Source organism: Rhyacophila brunnea, unplaced genomic scaffold (genome assembly GCF_057557595.1).
Source record: "Rhyacophila brunnea isolate RB1 unplaced genomic scaffold, BYU_Rbru_1.0 scaffold_1, whole genome shotgun sequence".
Taxonomy (NCBI): domain Eukaryota; kingdom Metazoa; phylum Arthropoda; class Insecta; order Trichoptera; family Rhyacophilidae; genus Rhyacophila; species Rhyacophila brunnea.
This window is the reverse complement of record NW_028232751.1, coordinates 45,287,351-45,302,226: the sequence shown is the minus strand read 5'-3', so window position 1 is coordinate 45,302,226 and position 14,876 is coordinate 45,287,351. Positions and strand designations below refer to the sequence as shown.

At 33.1% G+C, this 14,876-nt stretch overlaps 1 protein-coding gene across 1 annotated transcript in view; it reads left to right on the top strand.

Moving 5' to 3' along the window:
• LOC147079845 (uncharacterized) overlaps nt 1-3,332 on the top strand; it is a 41,257-nt gene extending 37,925 nt beyond the window's left edge. The window contains exons 16-17 of the mRNA XM_085944806.1: nt 79-172; nt 1,755-3,332. Of these exons, the coding sequence (XP_085800932.1) occupies nt 79-172; nt 1,755-1,912 (252 nt within the window). The 3' untranslated portion in view covers nt 1,913-3,332. The remainder of the gene's footprint in view (nt 1-78; nt 173-1,754) is intronic.
• Nucleotides 3,333-14,876: the final 11,544 nt, after the last annotated feature.

Below are 14,876 nucleotides of genomic sequence, written 5' to 3'. Positions count from 1 at the left end.
TGAGTTAGTCGTTTGTTACTTTTTGATATGACTGCAAATATCTTATAATTCATCAATACTGTTAATTATTTTCGACAGGTTATTGCAACGTCATCTTCAAGTACAGTGGAGGCAAATGAGACAAAAACTTGTATCTCATCCGCGAGTACCACTTCGGAATCAGGAACAATACGTAAGTATACAGTACATATCGACACCTACATATGAGGTCGGAACTGCAAACTGGTAAATATCAGTAGTAAGATTTTAATCAATTTTAATGACATCACAATGTTAATTTAAATGTTGGAATCGTACTTTTATACGTATGTCTATGACTATTGATTTAATTTTTGTTTTTTTTCGATATCGTCGTTTTATTATCTTTAAAATTATTTAATAAAAGGCAATTAACCCGGCCAAAGCTGAATTTTCGGTTATACTAAATTGAAACTACACGGTGTTATTTCCGAATGTTTTTTTTGCCGTATTGGTATGAATAATCTCATTTAAAATATTTGATGTGGATTTATTGGAGGCCAGACTCATAAATATTCTGTGAAAACATTAAAATACGCAGTTATATAATATCAAGTTCTGCCATAATATCCTTAAGAAATATGTTCATACTAACAAATCACTCACTGTTTGTCGCCATTTTGTATCGATTTGGACACTTGTGCCAAAAAGGCGCCTTCGATTGTTATATTCATCGCCGTAGATCACGCAATTATTATTCACACTCGAACAGTTTTACGATAACACATTTATTATTTAACATTTTGAACACTTATAAGTTATTACAGCTATAAATTGTAACTTAAAACTCAAGTAGACTTTTACAAAATTAAAATTAAAAAAATGATACACTAATTTAAAAATGTTTTGAACTGTGGTATATTTTGTAACATGGATGCAAGCACAAGGCTACATCGCATGCTGTACACATAAAACGAGTGGCTTTCTTGATTTAAATTTTTTTTTTAAATCCACTATGAAACACTATACTACATAATTTGAGAGAAACAAACATGTAATCGTAATAAAATATGTATCGCGTATCAAAACAAAATGCAGTTCAGTGCATACTCCTTTCGCGATAAGGTAACTTCGCGTACTGCGCAGAGGCGCTATTTGCATTCGGGATTACAAATCGATTTTACTTCTGGGGGCAACATCGATCGATCGCATAGGTTCAGAAATTAGATGTTTTGAAATGAAAGGAAAAGATTTATGCGAAACATACAGAGGTGGCGTTGGTAGGACGAACCAAGGCAGATTTTAAAAGAATAAACAGTTTTTTGCGTGATGTATTTTCTACCCTACCGACAGTAGGTATGCATTTTGATCCAATTGCCCCACCGCTGCTCAACATTTTCCACAAGGAGGTGCCATTGAGGAAGTTGACTCACCAAAGTTTGTATGTACCTCAATCCTTGAATGGGTTCACTTACAGAATATGATGTCATATGTATTTTCTCTCTCTTCATGTATATTTAAATTATTTAGTGTGACAATGCTCTCAAAAACACTGAAGAATTTTTATCATTCTTTTATTATTACTAAATTTGACAGCACTCGAAAGATTAACGCAGTGCGGCCTTTGCAAGTAAATGTAAAGCTTGTTACAAATGAACCTGCAATGCAAAATAACTTGCTGCTAATTTAATAATTAGCTTTAGTATCCTCATTCTCAGGTTCACTGTCATATTATATAAATGAGAATCTCCATGAAAGGTGGACAAAATTATCTTAATCATTTGTTTGTTTTCCAGGTCAATCTGTTGGTAAAGGATCGGTACCTTGCTATGTTCCCAACGGCTTATCCACGTTCCTCACAACTCCGATGCTGATGCAAAACATAGATGTCACAAACGCCATTTCTAATGTACCGCTTTTTTCAATATCACAGTACCATCAGGGGCAATATTAGAAACCAAAGTAGAGATGTTGTTTTCTCAAAATATGTAAAAAACTGACTCCCCGATATCCAAAAAGAGTAGTGAACAACACATTTATTTTGGTTTTATAATCCATACATTCTTAATTTGAAAAAACTGGACTTTTGGGATTCATTTTTATGTTTTTTCTCAACTAGAAAATTGTGATTCAAAGGTTAGTTTATTGGTATAAAAATATATTTATGAAATATGCCATTTGTTTCCTAATTTTATTGGGATTCAGTGAGAATTGGAAAAAATGTATGTAACTTTTATAAACTGTATACATACCAAATCATATTATTAATGAATCAAATGAATTATTATTAATTACCTTCTGCTGTGAATTTTCTGAAAGCGTTTATTCGTAGGCATTAATTGATTTTGTGTGATGAATTTGATGTGGATACAAAACGATTTATGTTTGATTTAAAAATTATTTACCGAATTAGTAAACTTTTCAGCAAGCTATTAACCGCCAGAATCTTTCCATCTCACTATGATTTTTCTTTCACTTGTTTCTTTATAACAGTAATATATTAGTTTGTATGAAACATAACTTATTACGAAACCTTGTTGATAAATGAAGTGTATATAATATAATAAGTCATGTTTTTCGGAATAAGTCAAAATATTTTTTCATTCTTGTGTAATTTCATATTTAAATCAATGTTTGCCTAAAATGTAGCAATTATCGATAGCAAGTAAATGTATTTTTATTATAAAGAAAATTTTGTTTTTATTTCATATTACATTATTCAATATATCAAACCAATGAGGTTTCAAATTTTTTATGGTGCTGTGGAGACGCCTTTACGTGCAAAAATCATACATAGCCACTTTTAGGTTTTACTCACTTCCACCTCAGCAATATTAGCGATAGTGACGTCTTATCTAACACCAATAGACCTATCGTGGCTATGATTTCTTTAGGAAATATCAAACAGTACACGTCAAACCCATGGGAATTTAGCTTAAAAATATATGGTAAATAAATGCATCAAAACAGATAGATACATTACTCTAAAAAGTTTCTTTCTCTCTAATAGAGTATAACTACACGTACTCACACATGCATAATGCAACAAAAATAAAGATACATTTTGAATAAGAAGACCATTAATACATTCACTGCTGACCAGTTAATTACTTTTTAATTACCACATTTAAATATGTTAATTATATCTAATGGCCAACTAATGTAAACGCGCCAGTCGCGTTGTCAGCACTAAATGAGTTAATCAAAAAATTACATATGTACTTCTTTTCGCTAGGCAGGGAGAATTCGAAAAAAGTGATAAGTACATACATTAAAATATTAATATTTTATCATCAATACTTGTCTCATGCCATACTGATACACATCCACAAATACAGAAAGCGTAAGTAATATGCCCAACAAATCTAATTTTTTTATACAAAAAAAAATCAAAAACAACAACTAGAAATAATAAAAACAATAATATCGTTATCAGCGTTATCAAATGTTAGACAAGACTTTTGGTAGGAACGCTCGGACCACTTTCGATCGATCGGGCTAACAAGGGATGACGTTTTGCAAAATGTTGCCTGACAAATAAAACTAATTAGTCATAGCTTATTTATTTGTAATGCAATATTTTAATTCTCATCAACAAATTTATGTTTTTTTCAAGCTGGAAAAATGTAGCAGTATATTATTTCTTTGTTTTGAAAAAGTATTTATAATATTTTAGTATTATAATGAAATGTTTTCATATTTTAATGTATGATGGGTAATTCTGAACACAATTTTATATTTTCTTTCACCAGACATTTCACGTCAAATATTAATTCTGACAAAGTTTTGCTCCCCAATGTTTGATGAAAAATTTCCTGTACTGCTCGCGGGCCATATTTTATAAAATACACATATAAAATAGTTCATTTTTAATCCTAAATAGGTATATGCACTAGAGCAGTGCTCCGCAACCGGTGTGCCGTGAGACGATGCTAGGTGTGTCGCAGTGCAATAGCCAAATTTTCGTACATGGCTGGTAATATATTTGAACACCTGCATGAACTTAATAATACAATGCAAGTTCATAATCATATTGACGTACTCTGATAAATTAGAAGTCAAAAATAAAATGGAACTTTGGCAGAAGGAGTTAAGATAAGGATCTCTACAAATGTTCCAAAGGAACAACCAAACCACCATTGAAAACAAGCAATTAATTTTGGATCCGTCTCAAACATTTAACTTTGCTGCAAAAGAAATTTCATCAGTACTTTCATACAATAAATGCGACAGGATACGAAACCCTTTTGCAACCAATGCTGAAAATTCTATAGAAGCGCTTTTTCTACAAATTCGAAAGGAATTTATTGAATTGATAAACGACGGGACGCTAAAACTGAAGTTCGCCGATGTTCCATTGGCTATTTTCTGGATTTCGGTTAATAAAAAATATCCTCGGATTTCCGACAAAGCTATCGTAGTTCAGCTCCCATTTAAGTATTAATATTTTATAACATGTGATTGTAGGACACAATTTATTATTATTGTATCAATACTCGACAAATAATTATTCCTAACCCGACAACCATAATTATATTAATAGAATATAACCATACAAAAAATCACTAAACATAAAATCAATACGAGGGTGGGTCAATAAGTCCTTAGAAAAGCCGACAGGTAGCGCGACTAGTACTGTAAGCGGTTTGTTTTCATGCAGCGGCACTACCGATTCAGTATGCTGCAAAGTTTCAATCAGATTGGTCGGGTTGTTGTGTGTTTCTCGTACATTTAAAAAAAAAATTTGCTTGTGGAAAATGGAAAAATGGAAAATGGAGAAAATTGAGTTTAGAGCTGTTATTAAACATTTTAATATAAAAGGGTTAACAGCAAAGGAAATAAAAAATGAGTTGGATTTAGTTCACGGCATATCTGCTCCTTCACTTGCAACTATTTATAACTGGTTAAATGAATTTAAACGTGGTCGTACATCAACGAAGGATGAACCACGCTCAGGACGTCCTGTAGAGGTGACTACACCAGAAATGATAAATAAAATCCACGATATGGTGTTAAGTGACCGAAGATTAAAGTTGAGTGAGATAATTGAGGTTACAGGGATATCAAAAGGTAGCGTCATTTCTATTTTACATGACAAATTGGGCATGAAAAAAATGTCTGCAAGATGGGTGCCGCGTTTGCTCACAGTCGACAATAAACGCAATAGGGTGGTGGCCTCTAAAGCCCTGTTGTCGCTCATGCAACGCAATCCGGATGAATTTTTTCGTCGCTTTGTGACTGTAGATGAAACATGGATATACCACTATACTCCCGAGACGAAAGAACAGTCAAAGCAGTGGATTGCGAAAGGCGAACCATGTCCAAAGAAGGCGAAAACCGTAAAATCAGCTGGTAAGGTTATGGCTACTGTATTTTGGGATGCACGTGGAATTATTTTCGTTGACTATTTGGAAAAACGAAAAACAATAACAGGGGATTATTATGCATCTTTATTAGACCAGCTAAAAAACAAAATTGAAGAAAAATGGCCTCATTTAAACAGGAAAAAAATCCTCTTTCATCAGGACAATGCCCGTGTTCACACATGTTTACGATCAATGGCTAAAATTGAAGAATTGAACTTCGAATTGGTCGACCACCCACCGTATTCGCCAGATTTAGCCCCCAGTGACTTTTTCCTTTTCCCAAACTTAAAAAAATGGCTAAGTGGACAACGTTTTTTTTCAAATGAAGAAGTCATCGATCGGACAAATGCTTATTTTGAGGACCTTCCGAAAACTTATTTTTCTGACGGTTTAAAAAAAATTGAGAAACGTCTAACCAAGTGTATTGAGCTCCAAGGAGATTATGTTGAGAAATAACAAAAAAATACAAAAATAAAAACTGTTTTAATGCTTTTTTCTAAGGAATTATTGACCCACCCTCGTACCATTAATTTTACCTCGAACACTATTTGAAAAACGCTATTTTAGAGCATCACACTGTCTTTAATCTTAGCGATAGGTAGGGGAGCCCGCCAAAGATCATGGGCTAGGGTCCCCCTTCAGGATTTGGAGTCCATGTTTTAGTGTATAAATTGTTTTACGTGTGGTGTGCCGCGGAATTCTGGGAAGACCTTTGGTGTGCCATGGTTTGGAAAAGATTGCGGAGCACTGCACTAGAGGACACTTTCATATTATGAATTCAACGATATGAAAAATAATTGTTTGTCGAATTCTGTATTTGTTACTCCACTGTAACCTCTCTCTTTTAATGATTATCGCCTTTTCATTAAGTAAGTACTCTTTTACTATGTTCGACGTGTATGTAGTTAACTGCTTTGTCGATAAAAGAGATTCGGCTTCATCTATGTCACATAAACTTTGTGATCAACCTTCAAACAGTATGTGGGAAAGTGATGTTAAATTGACAATCTACCCAACTTGTTATATTTATATCTTGTGAGAAGAGAAGGCTTACAATTACTACAATTGACCAGCATTTTGATTATGTGGACTGCTTTTAGTTGATTTTTTACATTCACAGAATAAAGATTAGCATTTGTTTCGTCTTACCTAAATGTAAAATATCTAAGGGTAAAACAAACATCTATTATAGACAATTTTATAACATGCTCGCGGGTAGCCATTTTGACAGCGCTGCTCTAGACGCCAGAGGGGGAAAATATCAGAGGACTGGGAGGTTTGACTAGGTCTGATTCAGTTTTTTGCGCTGATTAAGATTTTGCAAGCCTGTTATCACCCCATTATTACTATTGCGTAAAGATGTTGTTCCAGCAGATGTTCTGAACATTATCAAGTGCAACTGTAGTTTAGAGATATGTTGCTCTTCCGCCAGGTGTTCTTGAAGTTTCATTGGTGTTCAGGTGAAGGGGTTAGGGGGTGGATATGATAAGTGTTGATACCGCCTAAACCATGGCATCCTCAGAGGATCCAAGGCCATGAGGCCTGAATCATCATTGGGCTGATTCATGCAAACATGAACAGATCGACTGCGAGGTAAATTTCTAGCCCGTAAGCTTAGATGTATGAAAATTTATAGTCACCCTTTTGCAAGTTCTACAAAATTTAATGAAATCATTCTAGCCCTTAATGTATGTAAAATCCTGCATTTTCTTTATACCTACATTAATTCTAGAAGCAAGCAAAGTAGAACCTAGCGTCATTATAAATTTTATACTTATTCAATTTTAAACATACAAGCAAGCTGTAATTTAGTGCAGTAATGTTAATCCCAGCAAATGCAGTCCCTTTCAAAGCATGTACCTGGAAAAGGTCTGGTTGAATATTTCTGTGGTTAGCAAAAATTCTCATAAATATGACACCCAATGTACCTACCAGCCAGGTACATAGGGTGTAAAGGCTGTCCTTTTGTCATTTTTCAGTGACAGAATTTGTAGGTAATATTTTTAATTCTTGCCTGAGTTAACCTACTCCAAAAAGGTTGATTCATTCGGTTTTTGGTCTCTGCGGACGTCGGCTGTGGCGCCGCGCTCTCGGCGTCACCACCATTTTAAATTAATTAATTTTTTTAAAAAATATTTTTGAATATTTCCTACGCTGTAGTACTTTGTACCTAACTGTATTCCGAACAATAAAACGCCGTTTTCGCCAATATTTCCGCGTTGTCAATCAACATAAGCATGTCTCCGAAAGAAGCCAGCAGACGATATCACCGTGACATTACATCATCACGGGGGGTCCAGCGCTCTTACCTACCCCCCCCCCCCCTTTCGGAGGTGACAGTGTTAATCGGTAGTTTATAAACAGGATGATCGCTAAATGAATGCGATAATACAGTGGTTACCAATGAATATAGAATAACCGAAAGGATCTCCAAATGTGTCTGGATATGTGCCCGAAAATTTGTACATCATATGCAGTTGGCTGTATGACAGTTTATCAAGAGCTTTTGTATCGGGAATAGATAGCCGTATAATATTGAGATCAAATTTTAGATAAATGCTGTAAGCCACCTCTTTCCAGTAAGACACCTCACGGTGAGCTGTCCTACGGCAAAATGTAATACGTACAATTTACATGTACCTAATGTAACCCACTGGATTGACAAAATATCAAAGTTCAGCAGAATTATGTGACTGCAAAAGACGAGGAATCGAAAAGATTAGAGAGAGCTAGGTGACACAGGGAATGAATTAATTTGGGGAAAATTCAGGGAAAGAGAATTATTTCTTTTGGTTTAGCAATATAAGTCGAAAAAACAAGAAAACATTTAAATGCTAACTAACATTAATTTCATAAAACTGAGCTGTCCAAAAATTTCACGTTCTTTTTTTCATCCAAAAATAAAAATTCTGTCAGGCTGGTTAATGAAATAATACCTAGTAGTAGGTAGTGTTTTCACCGGAGTCAGAATCTGTCAAAAAATCTTTATCTTCCGACATTTCCATGTCATCAGGGCCATATCTAGGAGCTGGCAAATAGGGTGATCGCCCTGGGTGTCTAGGTGGAGCAGGAGTATAGGCGCCAAACTGATGCCAGAAAATTGTTGTAAATGATAAATAATTAAAAATATTACCAAACTTCAGTTACTTAATTTATAAAAGCATTTTATCGCAAATGAAATCTCGATTTGAAAAGCTGAATGAAGTCTCTATTATCTTTAAATTGACTGGTTCCTCGTTGAAGCTTTTAACATGTGAACAATTACGAACATGTGCAAAAAATCTGGCCAACACCAACACATACCGTTTAAAAAAAAAAAAAATTCTGTTAGGTACATATTCAAACACGCGCGTTAACATGATCTTACTCCCTACTTCATTTATCGTTTGTCAATTTATGGCTTCGGCCGTATGTTGTAGCTTAGCCACTGGGAAATGCCAATAGAAATGGCGTATTTCAAAAAAATACTACATTATTCTTAGGTCAATAATTATTATAAAGCAAACATTATTCGTAGAATGTTGAACACATTTGAATGGTCAAAGACATAAGCTTATAATCAGTATCTTTAAAATTATCTTTAAATGTGTAAATCTTGCCCATTTTTTGAATAATAAAATGCCTAATTCTTGTCAAATTTGAGATCACAGAGATTATCAATATAATTTTTTATTGTAAATATTTCACTATAATAATGTCAACATAAATTTTATAAATGATTTTAAAATTTAATAATTATAAAAAATCTTAACACCACGTCACATGGATGTACTGAAATATGACTATATTCTAAAACATTAGTGATAATAAGGCTTCAAAATTATATAAATAGATTATCTACAACGTTTAAGGAATGTCCAGGGTTATGCTCTGAAAATACCATAAAAGCTCCATTTTGACCTACGTTGAGGATGTGGGTCCTTAACAAAAATGAATTTTTGTTATACAGTTATAGTTATACTTCTTTTGACGTGTGACGAAGAAGCGCGCGCCGATGTAACACGTTTGGTATGTGACGGAAGTTGAGCACGCCGATGCAACACAATTTATTATTATTATTATATTCACTTCGGTCTCAGGGGTACATGCGCATGCGCATAATGTCATTTAGTTAGTCGTTCAATACAACCAAGTAAACAGCATGTGTTGTAAACATAACCAATATTGTGTCATAATCATGGCCCCCACATCCTGAAACGGGCCCCCCGGCCAGGATATTTGGCGGGCCCTCCTACCCATCGCTTAGGTCAAAGGCAGTCTGTCACACTACAGTGGTGTTTGAGGAAAAATAAAATTCAATGTATTTTTAGTAATTTTTTAACGAAGTAAGCGACTTTTTTACTATTAGAGCAAATTTAAAATGTGTGTTTATCTCATTTATCTGGTCGAGTCGCCACGCCGGGCCCCTAGGCTACAGCCCTGGTCATAATAAATATAGGTATATGTTTATAAACAAATTTCTGGAGACTAAAACTTTATTTATATTGGAGTGAGTATTGGAATCATCATTGGAGTGATCATTGGAAAGATTGTGTATCAAGATTTGAGGCTTATTTATGAGTAAAATTATTAATAAATAAAAAAAATTTGTGAATGTGAAAAATTTACAATTTTTAAACATTTCATAGACAAAAATACATATTTTTACAGTTTAGGATAATATTTGTCATATCGTCGCCTAAATGCGCGGAACTTGTAACTCCATATTGACCAACTTTACAGGGGGAAGAAAAAACTGTTTTAAAATAAAACGGACAGGTTTAGGAAAATTTTTAAAAAAACACTATTAGTATTTTAATGTTATAAATGCGTAAATCTGGTCATTTTTACCAAATATTTATTAATAAAGAAGATAGAGGAGTTACATGGTTTGCTTTTCTTTTTTTGAGATTTGAGCTGGGAGTTACAATGTTTGAATTAAAATAAACAGTACCAAGTTTGTTTACATTATGTTGGAAAATTAAATAAAATTGTATAAATAGGGGAAATAAGCATTGCATAAATGAACGAAATTAGATTTACATAATTAAAGTTTCTTTAAGTTAGCTTTCAAATGGTAGATTAGTATATTATATTAGTGATAATCGGCCTCCATACTTGCTTTCAACGGCTGAAGGTATTTGTACTTATTTAATTTTATTTTAAGCCTTTAAGCTTTCTTGATATAGTTGAGGGAGGATGTCAAAGAATTTCGGTTGCATAATAGTAGGTACTTTAATTTATTCATCACTAAAACGCAGTTTGAAATTAATATTTCCATTAATTCCATCCATTATATGGCAGTGCTCGAATATTAGTTACGACTGTGTCTTCTAGTTTTCCTCCTGGTCGTATGGATTTGTAAAATTTAACATTAATTTTTTTGAAAAAATGATGCTACTCGTATAAATAAATGTGACATGTATGGCTTAGGTTTTTTCCTGGCTTCATTAAATGCGGTTACATAATTAGCATGAACATATTTTTTTTGATTTCTCAACCTCTTCAATTACTGAGCGCATCGATCAACCTCAATTTGAGTATGGTCCTTCTCCATTTTTTATTATACAGTGGTGATATTACGTGGCATTGCAATATTTAATAAAGCATTAGCGAGTACTACATATTTTTCTGGTTTGTAACTCCATCACTATACAGAATAATGGTTTTATAGTCGTCAGAAAGAGGTAGAAAGGGAAGAATAAATTGACTTATTACACTAGAAAGCTAATTTGCAGTAAGCCCACATTCGACTTCAATCCAAACACAGCAATGACCACCAATCGTTTTTGGTTGTAGAGGGTAAAATTATGAATGCCAAGTTTTGTTTTAAAATATGCGCTGGAAACATTAGATTTTGGATATAACAAAACACATTGTAAGTCCATTGTAAACACATATTTTTCAGTAATTTTGTCAGATTCCTTTTCACTTCTGCCGTATTTTGTCATTTCTTGCTGAACAAGGTGTACAAGTCTATCTAAATTATTTGTTTTGTATGCCGTGCATACATCATATTTATATATTTCTTACACTGAAATAGTTTTCAATTGAGGTATTCAAATTTCTGACTCAAACTCCCATACCTACTATGTTTAAAATGTTTATTTGTCCCTACGGTCAAAATCAGTGTTTCTAAACTTTTTTACACTTGCGGACTACTGAAAATATCAGAGACGTTTTATGCACCGCTAACTCATAAAGAAAACATTATTTATAATATAATAGCGTACGATTGCAGTTGATTTTGTCACGTAAACCATTAATATATTTTAAGAACAAAAACACAATGCTCAAACACTTGCAGGTGCACATGTTTTGAAGGATTCTATTGAAATTTTTAGCATAGGCATTTGGACGCCAAAAATTCGCGGACCACCAGAAACTTTCTGAGGACCACTGGTTGAGAAACACTGGTCGAAATTATACATTGGCATAATTAAATATACAACCAAACTTACTGCTTTCCACTTTCTTGGGCCATGGTTAATTAAATTGAATGTAAAGCAGAAATAATGATCGAGTTTGATACAAGGCAACATGCGTAGACTTTTTTGTATGACTTTACTGGAGTTACAAGGTATGAAAACTGACAAATAACAGAGCCTGAGATACAAGGAATGAACAATGTGCTTTTGCTACAGTAAATATTTTTTTGGAATTACAATACAAATAAAATACCTTTTCATTTTGTTAAGAAAATCAATAAAAACTTCTCAGTTTATGGATAAAGGGAATATCGATGTTTTTCTTCTTTTGCCCAATGATGGATTATTTTTGGAAATATTTTGCATATCTATTTATATTGTATTCTAGTCCACTGATTAAATAAAAGACTTAAATGTTTGGTTATAGCGGCTTTTGTAAGTTACATAGTGTTATGGCGGTTTTTGAAATACGCATTGAAGGTTATAGCGTATTTTGTTAGGGAAATTTTTGACAACTTTAAGTCGGAATCTTCCATTGGTGGCACGTGGTAGGATGAAAAAGAGTAACATATTTTTATTTAATAAACGTTTTATTCATTTAAAATTAGTATAGGTAGATATTCTAAAATAGCAGTTTAAAATGAAAAAAAAAACATTATCATCTTATTGCATATTTTTTCGTTCTTACAAAAATAATATGAAATAAAATCATTGGTTTTAAAAAATATGAGTGACGCGGTACTATCATAATTTGACTGCAAACATGTTTCATTCATTTATTTTATATTTTACTTGGGTAAATTAATTGTTTGCCTTTTTATTTTATAAGTCGATAACATGTCAATAAGTGAGTCAAATAATCTGTCACCGCGCTGAGCCAGTAGCATCACCACTTGAACTTGAATGTGAAAGGTATTTGTTATACTTATAAAGTAACTAAGTTATTATGTGCAATAAATTATAAAACAATTCACAGTACCTACACATTGATAACATACAAGTGCGGTTTGTGAATGGCGCCATTGAAAAATGCTCCAAAATATAATAATTTACATGGTTTATCATCGCGCATTAGTCCCTGACCAATAAATCGGTTTTATGGGGTTTGGTGCTCACATGTTATGAAAAGTATCAAATTTAATATCAGAGCAACCATTTGAATAATACTTTAGAGCTAAATATTTTCTTTAAAACAGTGGTGTGCTTGACAAACAAACTGTTTTCTTCACAAAATCATACTGAAAATATTTTAAATAACATAACACTGCCACTGCTGAATATGCGAAAGTGATAACATTTACCCATCAAAAGGTTTTTAGAGTTTTATACAGAAAAATAAACTTATTATAAAAATATATTAGAGAAAAGAACAGTTTTAACCAGTTCATAATTGAGTTACACGCCACTAGAAATTCTGATGATGACCCCCACATTTTTAACACATTTATGTCTAATTTAACTTACCGTTTACGGCGTATTTCGTTAACTTTCCAAGATTTTGGTTGGCTCAATCTCTTCCTAGCTTTATTAACTGGAGATTTAACCATATTTATAAGTTCGTCACACATTTTAAGACTATAAATCGTAAGAATATCAAATCAACAAAACAGCACTCCTACCGCAACTCACAACATAAATGTACTGGCGGCCATGTTGCATTTCGTCTGATTCTCGCTTCTTCTTGGTCAGTTGTGTTATAGGGGATTTTGAATCAACACATAGTGTTATAGCGTGAATTGATTTGACACATTGATTTTCTTTCATAAATGACAGTCAATCGTAGCGGACTTTGAAAGAGACAATAAAATTTTCATCTAGAGATTTTAATAACGAATCCATTGATATATATATCTCAATTATTTATTTATTTATTTATTTATTTATTTAAGAATACAAAACATTGTGGACATAACAAATCTAAATTCAAGACGTACACAACATGAGATTTACATTATAAGTCAAACATTACCCTCACAAGAGAGAAGAGAATATAGAAAAAGAAATATATATATAATAACAATAATAATAACAAAAAAAATATATAATCAAAACATACTTAAGTATAATTTAATACAGAAAAATATAATTTTTGAGAACGAAAAATATACAATTTTATACAGAAAAATACAGTTTCAAAAATAAAATGCAAAGTACATCATTGAAAATGTCTATGTCTTTAGGGAGCGCATTTACTAGTCTTGCACCCCTCGCTAATGGTGCCTGATAGGCTTGACGCGAGGAAACGGTTCCAATCCAGAATAAATCATGACTGCGACCACGTAGGTAATTGACAGGCGCATGGAAATTCAAATTCATTAGGACACCGGGATTGGAAACCATCCCTCGCGATAACAGGCAAAAGTGTTTCAACAGCAGAAGAGACCGACGAGATTCAAGAGAGTGAAAAGTAAGCATGCCTTGTAGAAAGGCAGTCGGAAAATAATCATCTGACGAATTATCGAAAGGAAAATAGTTAAATGTTTTAAAATAAAGACATCGAAGAAATTTCTTCTGGACGCGTTCTAAAATAAGCTTATAGGAAACCTCATAAGGACACCAGATAATCGACCCATATTCAAGAATGCTACGCACTAATGAGACGTAGAGTGTACGTAATACATTAGGATTCTTGAATGGTTTGGATTGTCGCATGATGAATCCTAGAAGCTTACTCGCACGTAGAGCCGTGGAAGTTATATGCGAGTGAAAGGATAATGAAGAATCAAAAATTATCCCAAGATCTTTCGCCTCAGATTGACGTTTTAAAGAATTTTTTGACATAATATAATTGTATTTAATCGGAGTTCTTGACCTAGAAAAAGTAATACAAAAGCATTTGTCAGTATTAAATTCTAATTTATTCTTTTTTGACCAACTTTCAATTGAACAGAGATTTCTCTGTAACATGCAACAGTCCAACTCATTCCGAATTGGTGCATATAATTTCAAATCATCCGCAAAAAGTAAAAATTCTACTCCATCCATGGCTTTAACTATATCATTGATAAATATGAGGAACATAATTGGTCCAAGATTAGATCCTTGGGGAACACCTGAAAGAGTTTGAAAGACTTCAGATGCACACCCAGCGTACTCGACATATTGACAACGATGCGAAAAATAAGATTTGAAAAAATTTACAAAA